Raw genomic sequence first — 18745 nt, forward strand, 5'->3', positions numbered from 1 at the left:
TTTCTATTCAACACAAGTAGAAAGAGATAGTTACATGAAACTTCACTTTTCATGTTTCCGCCCTAAGGAAAAAATTACACAATTGCTGCCCTGATAATGGACGAAATTCATTTGTGTGAAAAAATTTAGTCCAAAATTTTTTGTGATTTTTTTAGATAAAATTACAGTTTGTTATATATGTTTCTATTCATATTAAGATTGTACGCGCATGGTCCGTTGTCATGCGCGATTGAAACTTAATTGTTGGCCCGTGTAAATCCGCCCTCGTGTTGGCCCGAGCCACGCGACCCGACGGCAGCAGCATGCTCGCCACGAGAATTCCTGCGTATAGACATTCTACGTATAGACAGCCTCGCATTAACATCCCTCTGCTGGTCGTGCGTCATAAAAAGTCTTTGTATCGATAAAGTTTTATATTTTGGTATACGGTGTTTCCTTTCTTCCGGTGTGTTTTTGCAAGCCCACGACTTTTCTACAGCGACCAGTGACGACGAACATTACAACATACACAACACAGTTATCCTATGATTGTAAAAACAATTAACTCGTTGAACAAAGGTAAGCATACTTTTAACACGGGAATAGTTTTTTCTTTCGTAAACGATCACCTGAGATAATGTTATACTCCAGTTAAAAGTATTGTATTCAATTTTGAGTAATTATAAAAGCTGATTTATTTTTATTATATTATATAAATATAAAATTTTTATATGAGAGTATATTTTAATCGAAGTAAAGTAAATTTTTATCATATTTGATTAATTAATATAAACAATCACTTGGATGTTTTCTATACTCCAACTAGTTTCAACAGATATATCAGCACTAGGATATATAGAATTATAATTTGTTTTCCTTCTACAAATTGAATTTCGGAATCTTCGGATGAAAGGTAAATATAGATTTCGGATCAGTAAGGAAATTTGATGTTTATTATTCTAATGCTGAGATGTAAGATTTTTTACTCTAGGTAACTATTTTCGAGTTAAACGATCCGACGAGTTAATCGTTACGATTGATCGTGGTTACATAATGCCATCGGTTTATTTCTGTCTATTCAACCCTTATCAAAATCCACTAACTTCTATTGCACTCGTGAGTGCAACGACACTATCGGCTCTCGTACCGTGACGTTTTCTTCGGACATTTATTCTAATCTATTATTATAAAAAGTATTATAACGTAACGCGGAACAGGCTTGTGGGATAATGTTTGGACTAACAATAAGATGAACATAGATTTCTCGTCGTGGCCAATCGTAGTACAATCCCGTATTCAAAGAAGAGTGACTGTACATACATAAGGGAAGATTCGACAAAGGTTAACGTCTGTTTCTCGACAGAGACGCCCTTGGTACACAGAGTACGTTAACCCTCGGTTCGCCTTTGACCCTTACCGAAAAAGGACGAGGTACAGAGAGAGATAAGTTTACCTGTGCATAATATCCATCGTTGCATCGACAATAAAGCTCAAGAATATAGGATAACTTTGGCGTCAAAGGACTAAAAAAACGCGTGACCTCTCGTTACAAGAGTTTGGAAAATTCTTCTTCGTGAACGCGATTCTTTCGTCCTTAATATTCGATATTTAGAATGCAAAAGTTAATAAAAACGTTAATGTCTTCTATATTATTTATTCTGAAGTAGAATTCTGAAATTTTAAATAACTTTCCAAGAGGTTTAAAGAATCTGGAAGTTAAGAACTCGAGACGGAAAACTCCTACGATCCATTTCGAAAAGTGGCAACACAGTATTCGATTTGTACGACACGAAGAATCCAAACACAATATATAATTTTGATGTTAAAGGAAGAACAGTTCTACAAATCAATTCTGCGGGTACTTCCGTAAACTCTATTGGCCTCCGTGGAGGACTTCGGCTCGTATGCAGATGAATGAAGATTCAAGCAGCCGCTTGCATATCTACTTTGCCTTTCACGTTGAGCACGAGCGACGATGAGACCAGACGAGAGGGTATTGATTTGACGCGTTCCCGAAAGCCTCACTCAGCTGTTTTCAAACGGGCCAGCAGCAGAAAATCGTAAATGTCGAGATAAACGCATATTATGTTAAAGATTCATTATTTTACTCGTATGAATTTTAAACGGAAGAAAGAAAAGATAGAAGGAATTTTGTACAAATCAATCATCAATTTTTTTTATTACACACATTGCGATATGTCAGAATCAATGTCTCGATTAACTCGAGAATAGTCAGAGTCGGAAAAATAAAGCTCATGTTATTAGACATTTTTTTACTGATCCAAAAACCTATCTTACTTTTTTATTTCAAGAACGCGAGAATTTGTCTATTGAACAGAAATAAGTTATGATTTATATATTTATAGTACTGTGTGTGTGTCGACATAGATCTGTCGAAATAAATTGAAATTTAAAAAATAATCTCAGGTGATCGTAGACGTTATAAAATCAATTACTTATAAAAGTTTATATTATAAATTCGAAATAATATGAATTTTTGAACTTTGAGATTTGAGTTCAAAAATATTATAAATCCCCCCAAAAAATATTACAAACCTATTAAATCTACATCTAAATGTTTATACAACCCAAAAAATTTATATCATGTTTCTGTAAACGTTTATTTTTATTTTTATTGAAAAATTTCTCATATTATTTATACATTTATATAATAATAATAATAAACAAACATAATAAAAATAAGCAATTTTTAATAGTTCTACTAAAGTGATAATATATAATATGTAGTTGATAACAATGACGTTTAATGTATAAAAATATTTAATGTATAAAAATATCCTAGGCATTTTATTAAAAAAAAAAATGAATGACTAATTTTTAACATAAATTAAAGTGTCAGTGAAGTTTCGAGCTATAATAGCTACGTACATTTTTTTTGTGACTTACATTCAATGAAAGGCAACTCTTATTAACAATAAAAGATAAATCTATAAAGAAGTTTTGTTTCAATAACGCCAAACCTGTTTCTTTTCTCTCTTTTCTCTCCTTTGTTCTTACGCTGACCTTATCCATATTTCTTTCTCTACAATTATCGATCCTCGCGCGCTTCCACGCGAGAACCGTCACGAGAGAAAAATCTATTTGCAAGAAAAATCTATGGAAGGTCCACTTCTCTCCAACTCGGTCGAATTGTAGATACGGGCCGGGAATCAGTTTTCCGATTCGAAGCGGAGGTACCTAATTTTCCTCGTAACCTTTGCACTCAATCGATGGCGTGACTCCGATATCCTTTCGGTATTTGAAAAGCTGTATATTACATATGAAAAGTATGATGATGTACGCAAATATGCGTACGAGACGAACCTTTTATCATAAAGTACCAGATGTGTCTACTAACGTATTATACATATCTCTTAACTGACAGATCAAAAAATTAGAATAAAAAATGCAAGATTAATGCGACATTTAAAAAGCACAGAAAAATGAAAAAAGCGGACTTTGATTAATGGCAATACGTTCGAGAAAGAAGAATGTTTTATTAATCTAATTTGATTGTGCGTAATCATCAAAGAGTAATTATCGAGTCTACTCGCTCGGAGTAGCAAGTAGCAAGCGAAACCCTCGCTCTCATCCAAATGTATGCTTCACGTTCTCCCTTTGTTAATTCTCACAACCGTCACTCCACCATGATTCAATAATAGATCAATAATAAATTCAATTATCAAGAGGAAACGGCAAGGTCTCTCCCAACCCACTCGACTACTCGCGGATTCTGCAGTCTCCGACAAGACAAACAAAATCATCCCTTCCTAGCCTGTAGCTACGGGGATGTGGAGCAGATGCCCGAGAGCGGCTCATTCCCGACACATAGAGTGTATCAATCTCCCCTCATAGGCCAGTCAATAAAGACAATCAATTCACTTTAATTACAAAAGTTTTTAAATTTTGATAGAATATTAGGTGAATGGAAATAACAATAAATTCCATTTTGCAACCATCCCCGAGGTCCGAAATACATGCTAAACATTGTAAAAAATGTTAATTTATTATAACTTTGCAAAAAAAATTGCAAAAGTCGTGCAAACTGAAAATAATGCCTATTGTAATATTTTTCACAATGTGTTGTTAGGTTTGCAACCTATTTCGAGGCACGCAACATTGAAATTTATTGCAAAATAACGTTTTTGTTTATATCTTGGAGAAAAAAATTGCAAAAGTGCTGCAAATCAATAGAATAACTTTTACAACTGCCCCGAGTAGCTGTACCAATTTGCAACCTTCTATGTTGCACGAAACATATTGTTTTTTAATTAATAGTGGAACAAATGTTTATTTGGTCGTAACTTTGCGAAAAAAATTGCAAAACTTTTGCAAATTGGTTGCAAACGTTGAGAATATTTTTCGTCACTAGCTGGTAAGTTTGCAACCTCGGACAAGATCCACAACCTTGAAAAATTAGCAACAATTATTATTTTTCACTTTTTGCAAGCGTGAAAAAATTGCAAAAGTATTGCAAATTTTTGGAAATGCTTCAAATGTCTTCTCCCATTCGAATATAAATCTGCAACCCTGTACTAATTACGCAAATTATTGCAAGTTATCACTGACTAATTTTGTGTTACAAAATTAATGCAAAAGTGTTGCAAATCCAGGGAAACAAATTAAAAATACATTCACACATGATGTCGAATTTGCAACTTTCTATCTGTTACGAAAAATAATCAAATATAAATATTGTGAAAAGCATTGCAACCTATACTTTTTTTAAAGGCGCAGTTTTTAAAGGTCTCCGACTTTACGCGGTGTCTCCGCGGTGTCTCTGCGCTACACAATATGAAAGTTAGCCGACACTTCAAATACAGACGCCGGGGAGACACCGCGGCAAGTCAAAGACTTCTAAAAACCGCGCTGCGATTGATCCCGATCCATAAAGAATCGTGGCGTCTCAATTTCTTTTTTTTCTAAAAGTCTTTCTTAAAGTCTTTTTCTTCAAAATAAAACGGGAACTTATATCAAAACTTTAATGTGTGGGGGCAAACTTAACACACGCGGGGATATTACACGTGATATTGAGAATGTAAAGTATATATTTGATCCCATAAAAAAACCTTGAAAAGGTAAAAAAGATACGCCAAGTACATAAACGCGTGCTTTCCAAAATAAATTTGAGATCAATACAGTTAGCCAAGTATATTTTAAAAGACTTAACGAAATTTATTAAATATCTATTTAAAAATTGCTTGAACGAGCTTGATGATTAAATGATTAAATGATTAAAATCAACCAACGGGATTATAGTGAAGCAAAAACTTGGAGTGCCCGGCTTAAAATGCCCGACTTAAAATGACCCATTAATGTTATACAATATGAAAATTATTTGTACGAATAAAATAATAAAAAAATAATAACTTATAAAAAATTTCACAAAGTTAAAAAAGATATGTCAAGTACACAAACGCATTCAAAAATAATTCTATTCAAAAATTATTTGAAATATGGGAATATAAGTAATAACATATAATAAAGCAGAAACGGACAGATAGTAAAGTAATATCCGAGTCACATTAATTGCATTCTTGCAAAAAAAATAACTTATAAAAAACTTCACAAAGTTAAAAAAAATATGTCAAGTACATAAACGCATTCAAAAATAATTCTATTCAAAAATTATTGCAAATATAGGAATATAAGTAATAACATATAATAAAGCAGAAACGGACAGATAGTAAAGTAATATCCGAGTCACATTAATTGCATTCTTGCAAAAAAAATAACTTATAAAAAACTTCACAAAGTTAAAAAAGATATGTCAAGTATATAAACGCATTCAAAAATGATTCTATTCAAAAATTATTTAAAAAATGAGAATATAAGTAATAACATATAATAAAGTAGAAACTGACAGATAGTAAAGCAATATCCGAGTCACATTAATTGCATTCTTGTATATATATTTATCAATATCAATAACATAGAGCTTTGGAAATTCAGAAAAAATACGAGTCGGGCACGCCAAGTTTTTCACTATAATCCCGTTGGTTGATTTTAATCATTTAATCATTTAATCATCAAGCCCGTTTAAGCAATTTTTAAATAGATATTTAATAAATTTCGTCTTTAAAATATACTTGGCTAACTGTATTGATCTCAAATTTATTTTGGAAAGCACGCGTTTATGTACTTGGCGTATCTTTTTTACCTTTTTAAGGTTTTTTTATGGGATTTCACTCCTTTTTGTAAAAATTAAAGAATTACTTTTTTTTTTAATTACATTAAGTTTCATTATACATACTTTTAAATGTGTTAATTTGATATGTATGTATGTATATATGTATATATTTTCCATAATTTATTTTATTTTATTTGTTCTGCAAAAAATATAAATGCATTTTTAGCATTTTGAGGCTAATTGCATTTCTTTATACTTAAATCATTTATTAACACCCATTTTGCTCTTTTAGGACACATCATGTTTGTATAATGTACATCGATTATATTTTCATTGTGATGAAAGAATGTACTAATAATTTTATATTTATTTGCATTGAGAGATAAAGTTAAGTAGAAATTATAAAATTATTTGCTTTGTCCCTTTTTCCTTTCTTTCATTTTCTCGCACTCTCTTTTCCTCTTTCTTTTTCTCGTTTCTCTTTCACCATCTTTTTATTCTCTCTATCTCAATAAACACCTGATTGTACATTATACGTTTATTAAACGTAAAGCTGGTATAAAAGTGGTAGGAGTATATCAGATAAACGTTTTAATTTTTATAGTTTTTATACAATTATATAATATACGATAATGATATCCGGTTTTATTATGTTTATATAATATAAAACAAATTTTATGCATTGAAAAACAGTGTATGAGTATACAAAAAGAAAGGTTTAATTTCTAGAATGTATCAACGTCTATTTTATTTCTTAAAATCGTACATTTAATGATATATAATAGCAATCAAAAAAACGTATATTAAAAACATATATTAATCTATTATAAAAATCTTGTTTATAAATGTTTAGAAAATGTCATTGTATAAATAGTATAATCTTTGTCTTTAAAACGTCAATAATGTTTTAAACATTTATAAATAAGATTTTTTAAATAAATTATATACGTTTTTAATAAATATTTTTTTAATCACATAAATATACGGTTTTTTAGAAATAAAACAAATTTTAGAAATTAAATCTTTCTCTTTTTGTATACCCGTGTACTGTTTTTCAATGCATAAAATCCGTTTTATATTATACAAATCTAATAAAACCGGATATTATTATATATGATATATTTTAATGACTTATAAAATATATCATGGATTGTACAGTTTATTTAAATAAACATTGCATTTTAATGTGTGTAAGTGTATATTCTCAAATGTGTATATGTTTCATTTTCTATGAAGGAAAGTAAATTTGTTTCAAGTGCGTATATATTTAACGGTAAGTAAAAGCCGTTTTATTGAATTTTTATCTTTCTTTTTAGAAAAAAATCTAAAATCAGGTCATAAGATGTCTGTTGATGTCTTTAAGACGTTTTTAAGACTATTTTTTGCGAAGTGTTTTTAAGATGTCTTAAAGAAGCCGTTTTAATAAATCTATTTTTTTTTTTAGAAAGAAAAAGATCACATTTTTTTAGGATTGAATAGTAACTAATTAATTATTTAAAGTCACAGACTACACAGTATACATTATATACAGTGTAATAATAAATTATTATTTTAATATATTATCCCAGACAACACAGTTTAAAATCGAGTCATAAGACGTATGTTAGACATCTTTAAGACGCCTTTAAGACTACTTTTTGCAAGGTGTTTTAAGACGTTTTTAAGACTATTTTTAGCGAAGTGCTTTTAAGTTGCCTTAAAAATATCTAACACACGTCTTATGACCCGATTTTAAACTGTTGTCTGGGATAATATATTAAAATATTAATTTATTATTACACTGTATATAATGTATATTGTGTAGTCTGTGACTTTATATAAATAATTAATTAGTTACTATTCAATCCTAAAAAAATATGATCCTTTTCTTTCTAAAACAAAAAATATAAGATTTATTAAAACGACTTCAGCCAGCACTGCCAGGCTGCCAGCCTGGCAACAACCGTTACATTGTTTATCTTTTGTTAAACAAAAGCATCTCGATTTAGCGGAACTAGCTATTCGGCTGCCGCCGCGCTCCGCTGTCTCCGCTGCCACATCACTTCAATGTCGACAGCTCCACGGCACGGAGCTGTCGACATTGATAGTCACTAAGATAGCGTTCCTTACAATTTTGTTGGATTTTTATATCTTATTTTATTTCGTGTTTAACTGTCGCAAGTAATAGACTGCATATTAATTCACACAGTTTTTTAAATAGACCGTATATTAATTCATACCGTGTTTAATTTATTTAATTATATATGTGCTACTTTATACATACATTTATTATTAATCAGATTTATATAGATATTTGTGACTTTATATAAGAAAAAATATTTATATCTTATGTATGTAATTACAGGTATATTAAAAATTGTTAACGTTACATTAGACATGTGAATGTTATATAAAAAAATATCTGATTTTTTACTTGTAATATTTTATAATTGTTATTTAATGTTTTTAACCGTTACGTAAATCATTTAAAAATGTGTGAAAATACGAAGCTTCTAAGTAATCGACAGTTGCATCAAAAAATAAATAATGCAGTACAAAACATATTATTGCCCTCGTGTACACAAGCAAATGATTCTAATTTTATTTCTATAAATACGCAAAATTTATTTTTACCCGTGTGCTATGCAGAGAATAATGAAAATATTATCAACGTAGATACAGTAAATACCAGTAATGAATTCTCTCCTACATTAATGCTCACAAAATTAAATTTTAATAATATAGATGATGCATATACATTATATACTGATGATAGTGATAGTTCGACTGCTGAGAATGATGAGAAAGATAATGATAATGGTCTTATAACGCATACATTTGTGATAAATCCGGCCAATTTTACGAATAATTTGCGTAGACTAGCAATCAATAATAATTTAACACATGCAGCGTTAAATAGAATTTTGGAATTAATTAATCCAGCTTATCCATTTTTACCGCGTAGTGCCAGAAATCTATTGCGTACTCCTACAAAATTGGAAATCATTTCTATTGATAATGGCGAGATGTATTATCATGGCATTCAAAAATGTTTGATGCATAAATTACTGAATGGCGGATTAAATGGCGAAACTTCAACTATCAATTTAATTATTAATATAGACGGTTTACCCGTATTTAAGAGCAGTAGAATTGACTTGTGGCCAATTTTAGGTCGTAGCGATGATATTGTAGATTCGCGACCATTTATGATTGCATGTTTTTGTGGCGAAGGAAAGCCAATAAATCTTGAAAAATATTTAAAGCTTTTCATTGAAGAAACAATTTTCTTACGAAAAAACGGGTTTCAATACAACGGAAAAACGTGCTATGTTGAAATTGAATGTTTTGCGCAAGAGCCATGTTAAAAATGATCAAAGGACATACAAGTATATACAGATGTGAAAGATGTACCATTAAAAGAGTAAAGAATGGATTTGACTGGTCTGGATTTGACTGAGCGGTTCTAATGCGGTCCAGTGCGGGTCCACACTTGCGCCATATCAAATGCTATCGAGATTTTTTTTCTTTGGCTTTTAGATCGACTTTTTAATTGTTTTAAAAGTGATCTGTGCGTGCGTTAAAATAAATTATTGCCGGTTTTAACCGTTTTTAAATAAACTACAATTGGGCACAATGGATTAATGAAATTTAGTGTACATTTAAAGTAAATTTAATGTACATGTATGTGAAAAAACTGCTTGTTTCCCGCCAGTTAGTGCGCAGCGCCGCCGATAGACGAGCAGACGGCTTAACTGTCTCGGAAGTAAGATGCAGCTAACACGCTACATAAAGACCACTCGCAGCGCGATCAAAGTAAACCAAAATCAATTTTCTTTTTTGGAGTTAGGCCGACTATAACATTAAAAGTAATACATAAATGAAAATTAAGACATCAGTAAATAAATATTTATATATAGCATTCATTACTTTTCATTGAACCAAGCTTCCTTTACATGATTATTAAAAGTCATTAAAAAATTTCTAATAGTGCAGGTTTTTCATTAATAATCGAATAGTTCAATAATATTATTTCATAGGACAGTGTCATGTATGTACTACGTTGAAACTTCGCTAGTCCCATATTAGCATTATGATAGTACCTTACTGGTGCCATGTTAGCGCCATGCCAGCAGCACATCAAATCAATTTCTAACTTCGCGCCAGCGGGCAAAACGTGACGATTTCACGGATGGCGCTTAACAGCGTACATGCTAGCTCCTGAAGTGACAGTGTGGCACGCTGGTCAGTGCCATGCCAAAATTTCTACCAGGGATATTTTAATAATGTTCAAATAATTTATTCAGATGACTATGGCGCTATTATGAAGTATATGGATATCATTTTGTGTGTGTGGAACATGGTTCAACAGAAGATGATGTACTGAATTCCATCAATATTTCACAAAAAAAGTTGTTGAATCATCTAATAATAAAAAAAAGGAGGGCACGTTTGATTCATCTGATTCATCTGCTGTATCTGCTTCATCTGATTCTTCTAAAAGAAACCCAGACAACACGCTTGTCAGAATGAAAACTTTAAGAGAACTTTTTTAAGAAAACATTTAGATATCTTGGAAATGATGTCAAAATGGTAACATTTACCAGAAACGTCTACTAAGAGAGGTCTTTAAGATATCTCATTGAAGAGTCTTACTTAAGTTTCTTGAAAATGTTATCCTTATGACATCAGTTAAATGATATCAGCTTGGTATCTCATAAAAGATATCACAATGCTGTCCGATTTTTGATCCGTCCATGCGCGTCGTAGTTGACTCAGAAATCAGACAACACTAAGAGATCTTTGAGATATCTAATTGAAGAGTTTCATTTAAGTTTCTTGAAAATGTTATCTTTATAGCATCAGCTAAATGATATCAGCTTGATGTCTCATAAAAGATATCACAATGCTGTCCGATTTTTGAGCCGTCCATGCGCGTCGTAGTTGACTCAGAAATCAGACAACACTAAGAGGTCTTTGAGATATCTAATTGAAGAGTCTCATTTAAGTTTCTTGAAAATGTTATCTTTATAACATTAGCTAAATGATATCAGCTTGATGTCTCATAAAAGATATCACAATGCTGTCCGATTTTTGAGCCGTCCATGCGCGTTGTACTTGACTCATAAATTAGATAACATTATAATATCTTAAATGAGAAATCCATTTGATATTATTTAAAAATTATTATAAAGATAATGTTTTCAAAAATAACGGTTTGCCTACAATTACTGTGCACAAAAAATGCACAAAATCTAAATTTATCATGTACTAAACAAAAACAGAATAATAAAAACCATCTAATTAACCATTTGAACGCTTTAAACTATTAATGCTAAAAATAGATCGCAATTTCCATCAAATTATTAAGGCTATGGAAAAAGATAAATTTAACAATATGAAATTAATAAGTAAATAAATTAATGCTATTTATTTTTAATGTTTTGCAAAATTTAATTGCTTTTATAAAAAATAATATAATTGCGTCAGTTTATAACATATTGGTATTATATGTATAAGACAATAACAAGTACCCATATCGATAAGTCAAATTGGCAGATAGAGTACAAGGTTCGTCATCCTAAGGTTCCGGGTTCAAACCTACCAGCGGCAAGTAAGAATAAAATAATTTAATTTAAATTTAATTAATCCATAAAAATTGGTCCTAAATTTAGTATGTTACTGTTGATAAAAATAATTTGTAAAAAATAAATTTTTATTTTATTTTTTTATCTTTAGTTGCAGTTTAAAAATATCTGATTTAAGAAACTTTTTAGATATCCGATTTAAGAAATTTTTTAGATATCCGATTTAAGAAATTTTTTAGATATCCGTTTTAAGAAATCTTTTAGATATCAGTTTTATGATATCTTTCTGTTCTCAAAAAACGGCGCATTGGTTAACATTCTGACATCATTATGTTATCTTTTAGAAGTCTCTTTATGTTATTATTTTCAGAAACAAGATATCTTTTAGAGATCTTTTTGACAACGTATTGTTCACTGGGAAGATTACTAAATCTAAATGTAGAAGTCAAACAAATATGAGAAAAAACATTAATTGTGGAGAGTCTAAATTTTCCCATTCAAGCGGCTCAGAGAATGAGATTAGTAAGCAAAAAAACTTGAATTTTAACGATTCTCAAAAACACGAATCGAGTTCCAGCGAAAAGAATGTAAATAGGAATCTGAACAATGCGTCCACATCTACTTTACGTACAGACAAAAATATATATCAAAATCAATCCCCAGATATAATAGTGGAATTATTCCACGTTTTGAAGGTTAATATATGTAAATGAATATTTTTAGTCATAGAAAAATATTTTATTTTTTACTTACATTATTTATTAAAATGTTTAATTATTATATTGATTCTTTGGTATATTTATATTGATACTTTTTGTAAAAAGACGTATCAAAATATCGTTATTTAAATATATGTAGAAATTGATATTGGATATTAGAAATCATAATAATTAAATCTTTATCTTACTTTTTATTTTCCGTGAGAAAACAATAAAACCAATAGTATAATACAGATAGAACATTTATTCTATCTATTTACTGGTATTATTCTATCTAATTATTGATATTATTTTATAGGTTTATCAAAGAAAATGCAAAACATTGACGTTGAATTTAACGGACATACATCGTCAAGATTGGAAGTAGGTGCAGGAACAATAATGTCTCAACAACAATTTCAAAAATATATAGTAGAGCGAATAGAAAAAATAATGGTTTTATCTGAGCAGAACAATGCTTGTATAAGTCGACTTTTACAAACTATGTCGACATTCTTAAATTCAACATCAAAACGGGACGGATTGCCGGAGCTACCGCTGAAAAATTATGATGATTTTAAAAAATTGGAAGAAATGTTATCTGAAAAAACAGTAGATGCTAAGGGTCGAGAAACACCCGCCTTTGCTTACACGTATCTGGTACGGTTTAAAATTATAATGTTACGGAATAAGAGCCTTGTAACTGTACTCGTCTCCACACCTACGAAGAGAGCAGAGCGTGCAGTTGAGTGCAGCGCGAGTATCGCGCTGGCGGCGTGGGTGTGACTGACATGAATTTCTGAACAAACCTGCGCACGCACGGTGAGCGGGGGCTGTTGTCAGTTGAGACGCGTTGTGACTCGGCGGGTGCTCGCTTGAATACAAAAATTCGTCGGTTTTGAGTCGTGTGTGCGGGTGTGTGTGCTGTTGGTCCTCTTTTTGTTTTCGTGAGAAGCGATCGAGGTGGATTTTCTTGTTAATAACGACGTCGAATTCGTAAGTTTGGTCGACCGGGAAGTTTCGGACAGTCGAGAGTTAATCACGAAGGGAGACTCGTAGACGCCATTGAGGCCCGATTTGTAGCGGAGACGGCTAACAGACACTTCGAGTGTCGTACACGTTAAAGGGAGACTCGCGGACGCCCTCGTCGTCCGATCTAGAAGAGCGAGAGGAGTTTATTGTTTCTTTTTCAGATCCAGATCGGCAGTAATTCAATACCCAGGCCTTAAATTTGTCATCTCCTTTGGATAGCCGGCCATCTTTTCTTCCCCCTTTCCTCGACCGAATCCTCAATCCTCCCATCCTGGCTATGCTAACAAAAGAACGTGCGCGGGCAACGTATCAACACAGCAGAACAGATCGGAAAATTCCCGAACATTCTTGAACACACCAGCGGAACCTGTCGTATGACGCGAAGCGTGAATCTCTGATCAATAATAACTAAATCCTCTTTTATTCTATTTTGTATTTGGTTCTTTTTCTTTCTTTTAGTTTCCTTGTTTGTTATTTTTCAACGTAACTTATCCTAACATATAATCATGTCTATTTTTGTAATTTCGAAACAATTAAATTTGACTAATGTGTCAATTATAATTTTTCATAGAAAGGACGTCTTTCCACGATTGGTGGTGCTGACCAAAGAGCCAGCGTAATGAATATGTTAAAATTCGTAATCACAAACGAGTTAGCGATGACATATAACTGGAAAGGACAGAAGAAAAGAAGTTTCGAAACCACGAAATTACGTAAGTTATCACAGGTATAAAACAATCTCTTCAATGAAATTGAAACACACAAGTTCATATAATAACCCTGTTACAAACAATTTATCGCTTATAAATCAATTTCTTCTATCACAATAATCTTTTCACTAAATTGCAACATTGATGTTTTGACATTAAATATTGTTAATAAATTTTATAAATTTAATATTTTATTTTAAATTGTAAACATAAACAATAAAAAAGGCTTTATACTATCATATTTATTTAAATACGTATATCATAAAAAAATATTTAAAATTTTGATAGTTATTACAAATTTGCGTTATTATATAAAAAATTCAAAACGAAGTTTTAAAAAAAAATTAAAAGTGACAGAATTTTTTAAAAAGCATGTCCTTTTTAGTGTAAAAAGGCCTACAAGAAATACATTATTTGTTGAGAAATAAAAAGTTAATCAAAATGTTGGTCAATGTATATTATATGTTAGTGTATATTACTTTTTGGTCTGTGTATATTATGTTTTAAAATACATACATATTTTTTATATACAGAAATTTTTATTTTTTACAGATGATGCTAAAATACAGTTTAAGGGAAACAATTCTTCCGATCAGTGCATTACAGATGCCATACAATTGTGGCTAAAGTTGGCCAAAAGTCGCCACATATACAATGAAAATGCAAGGAAAAACTAAAGAGAAAACTAATTTCCTTATGATTATTGTACACAGGAAAGCAAAACAATGATTGGCAACCGCGTTGCCACATTATTGTATTACCGCGTCCTGTTTGCAGGAGCCATTACTGTTACAATTAACAATATAAGTTTAAACATATTTATCACGACAGTTGCGCAATTTTTTAATCTCGAAATATTGGATCTGTTTATTGATCGCATGAAAAACGTTAATTCGTAAGAAACTTTCTTTTTTTTTATTTAATCGCGATTTCTTAGTTTCGGAATATTTTGTTTATTAGTCACATGAGAAATGTTAATTCGTAATAATGTTTTTTTTTTTTTATTATTAATCACGATCTTATCTGTTTAGTAATTAATAAAATAATTTAATAGAACAAATACAAATTTTATAAATGTAATAATAATACTATTTTTATATTAACGTATTAATTATTATAAAAATTATTAAAGAATCATAACTTTTATAACCTATTGTATGCGTATCTTCTAAAAAGTAAAATAAAATAAATGACGGTTAAATTTATTTGTGATTATTTTATTTTAAGTGATATACATTTTTTTACACTATTTGCAATATTTATTATTATAATATGTTGTAGCGGTATAATAAGTATTTAATACGTATTATATAGCTGCAACATAATCGTATTTAATACGTATCATATAGCTAAAGCATAATCGTATCTAATACGTTTATTAAAAAACAAAAATCGTTTAAAAGAATAAAAAAAAACACGTATTTTAAATAGATATTGCTATACGTTTATATATATATTAGTTATTCGTAAAAATTATGCATCTGTAAAACGTAGTTTATCCGTTTATCAAATGCGATTTTAATTGGTTAAAGAATAACATATAAAAAACAAATGAATGTAGTTTATGACAACGTATATCAGCCGGACATCACAACTAAAATTATACGGAACTGATATACGTTGAAGCTATTAGATTTAAACTTCCCGTAAATACTTGATTTAAATGTATATTCTCGTGTGTTTATTGGGATTATACATATATTATACATCTATAATTGTAATTATAGCTTGAATATTCAGAAGCTTGTAATTTTATTAATTTTTAATATTTTATTATTAATATTTTTGACATTTACATATATATCATGTATTTCTTTATATTATATATTTATTTCATTTTTGTTAACTTATTAGACTTTTTTCGCGTACCAATATTCACCATTTCCATTATAAAATAATTTTTTGTATATTTTGGTTTTATAAAATTGTATGTAGGCACATTGTGAAGCCTCTTGAACGACAAACCGCTTTGTGTGTGTGTGTGTGTGTGTGCATGTAAATGTGAATCTGTGGAAAATAACCCAAATAAGCTTTTTCGCGCAAGAGATCTCAAGATCACAGAATTATTAAGTTCAATATATTTTTTCGCGTACCAATATTCACCACTTACATTACGAAATAATTTTTATTTTAGTTTTATAAAATTATATGTAGGCACATTGTGAAGCCCCTTGAACGACAAACTGGCTTTGCGTGTGTATGGACATGTGAATGAGAAAAATAATCCAAGTGAGCTTTTTTCGCGCAAGAGATTACGAGATCTCAGAAATGAGTGTACCAATTTTACTCGGAGTGGTCGCAATCGAAAGCTCATATCAATATTATGTAACAAAATTGCCATTAGATTTTTGATTATGATTTTAGTTTCTAAGATATTTTAACTGAAAGTGAATTTGACAGCTAAATTCCAGATAAAGCTTAGTAGCGGCGTGACATTTGCGCAGTGAAGTTTGCGTCATTCAACAGGATTCTTTATGCATGTACTTGGCGTCGCGCCGCTACCGCGTCGCTTGATTTGAATATTTTGCATGACAGGTAGAAGGCTGCAAATTTGACATCATAAGTAAATGTATTTTTAATCTTTTTCCCCAGATTTGCAACACTTTTGCATTAATTTTATAACACAAAATTAGTCAGTGATAACTTGCAATAATTTGCGTAATTAGTACAGGGTTGCAAATTTATATTCGAATGGGAGAAGACATTTGAAGCACTCCCAAAAATTTGCAATACTTTTGCATTTTTTTCACGCTTGCAAAAAGTGCAAAATAATAATTATTGCTAATTTTTTAAAGTTGCGGATCTTGTCCGTTTGCAAACTTACCAGCTTGTGACGAAAAATAATCTCAACGTTTGCAACCAATTTGCAAAACTTTTGCAATTTTTTTCGCAAAATTACGACCAAATGAACAATTGTTCCACCATTAATTAAGAAACAATGTGTTGCGTGCAACATAGAAGATTGCAAATTGGTATAGTTGTTCAGGGCAGTTGTAAAAATTATTCTATCGATTTGCAGCACTTTTGCAATTTTTTTCTCCAAGTTATAAACAAAAACGTTATTTTGCAATAAATTTCAATGTTGCGTGCCTCGAAATAAATTGCAAATCTAACACATTGTGGAAAATATCACAATAGACATTGCTTTCAGTTTGCTGACTTTTGCAATTTTTTTCGCAAAGTTATAATAATTCAACATTTTTTTGCAATGTTTAGCATGTTCCAGATCTCGGAGATGGTTGCAAAATGAGATTTATTGTTATTTCAACTCACCTAATATTCCATCAAGGTTTGAAAACTTTTTTGATTAAAGTTAAATTTTTGATTTTTTGTGTCTTTATTAACTGGCTTATCACCTGCTCGCAGGGATTTACTCAAAGTCGTCGACAGCACACATACACTGGCACACACATACAATTTGGACTTTATTGTTTTCTGTTGTTTTACTGTCCTTTGGGGCTTTCTTTTCCAGACACTCTGTCAAGGGCTCTCTTGCTTGGCCGTTTCGTTAGCCTTTGTGAGTACTTCATCTTGGTTTTTTTTGGCTGGCTGCGATTTTTTGGTATTCGAGTTTCGGGTTTTGTCATCGGTTGGCTCAGGAGGTTGCCCGTCCCCTCGAGTGAGGGTAGTCGCCTCCTCTTTGGGGAGGCTGATGCCCAACCTCGAGGGGCCTCGGAACGGGGTGCGCCGACTCTTTGCCAGGGTGGTGGCGTCTGTGGCGCTATACAGTACGCCCGTGTGGATTGGTGAGCTGGTGACCAGCCTGCGCAACATCAAGATCTTGAAGGCCGAACAACGCAGGCTGGCCATCCGGTTGGCACGGGCGTACCGCACCATCTCGTGGGAGGCGGCGTGCACGATGTCGGGACAGCTACCCTGGACTACGCGAGAAACCGTAGGCCCCTCCTTTCGCCCGCCCTCGAGACCGTTAAGAGTCGTTCTATTCGAGGACATAGACGACCTATTGCACTGACGGTCTGGGGATGGAATGCCGAAGCAGTTTATAACTTTATAACGTGGTGAATTATAACTTTTTTTTGGACGTTCTCTGACTAAAAATTGTTATTTACATTACTTTTTAACCATAAAAAACCACTATAAAAAATTACAGCCCATTTGAAGATAAAGCCGTAGTTCGAAAGAATTACTATTACAAATAATTTGTGAAAATTTTCCGTGTTAATAACTTTTTAATAATGTCGAGCGACGGCGAAAATCTTTTGAAGGTCACTCAGGAGGGAGAGCTTCATAACATATGTCAAGATCAAGGTCATCGGGGTTCCCCTGATCGAAATATTTATCGCGCCAACTTTCGCGGCAAGACCGTGCGTGTTGCCACGAAGTCATAGCTCGATCCCGGACTCCTGCATACAAGACACAATAAGTTTTAATTATATAAATTTTGTATTTTTTTTTACATAATTGTTCCTTATGAGTATTATCCTTCATGTAAAGGTACAATTTTTGAAAATTATTTAATAGTTTAATATTTTTATTATTAATTTTATTTTTCAGTAATAAATGTCTAATGCCTACAATTATTTAATTTTTCAATCTCCATGTGCACATCGGGTTATTCTGATGATGGCGGTATGATTGAGTTAAACACGAATAAAATGAATGTGCAAT

General features: G+C 31.4%; 1 protein-coding gene across 1 annotated transcript; it reads left to right on the forward strand.

Annotated features, from left to right (window-relative positions):
- The first annotated feature begins 272 nt into the window (after nt 1-272).
- Nucleotides 273-14324, forward strand: LOC118646192. Its single transcript, XM_036288561.1, has 2 exons — nt 273-558; nt 12694-14324. The coding sequence occupies exons 1-2, from the start codon at nt 525-527 to the stop codon at nt 13158-13160; spliced, it is 501 nt and encodes a 166-aa protein (XP_036144454.1). The 5' UTR covers nt 273-524; the 3' UTR covers nt 13161-14324.
- The last annotated feature ends 4421 nt before the right edge of the window (nt 14325-18745 follow it).

The sequence above is a fragment of the Monomorium pharaonis genome, chromosome 6, assembly GCF_013373865.1.
Source record: "Monomorium pharaonis isolate MP-MQ-018 chromosome 6, ASM1337386v2, whole genome shotgun sequence".
Taxonomy (NCBI): domain Eukaryota; kingdom Metazoa; phylum Arthropoda; class Insecta; order Hymenoptera; family Formicidae; genus Monomorium; species Monomorium pharaonis.

Excerpts from the sequence above, each read along its gene's own strand:
- LOC118646192 (XM_036288561.1), top strand. The coding sequence starts at position 525 with ATGATTGTAAAAACAATTAACTCGTTGAACAAAG. Across the intron at positions 559-12,693 it reads AATTAACTCGTTGAACAAAG|GTTTATCAAAGAAAATGCAA; the intron begins GTAAGCATACTT and ends ATTATTTTATAG.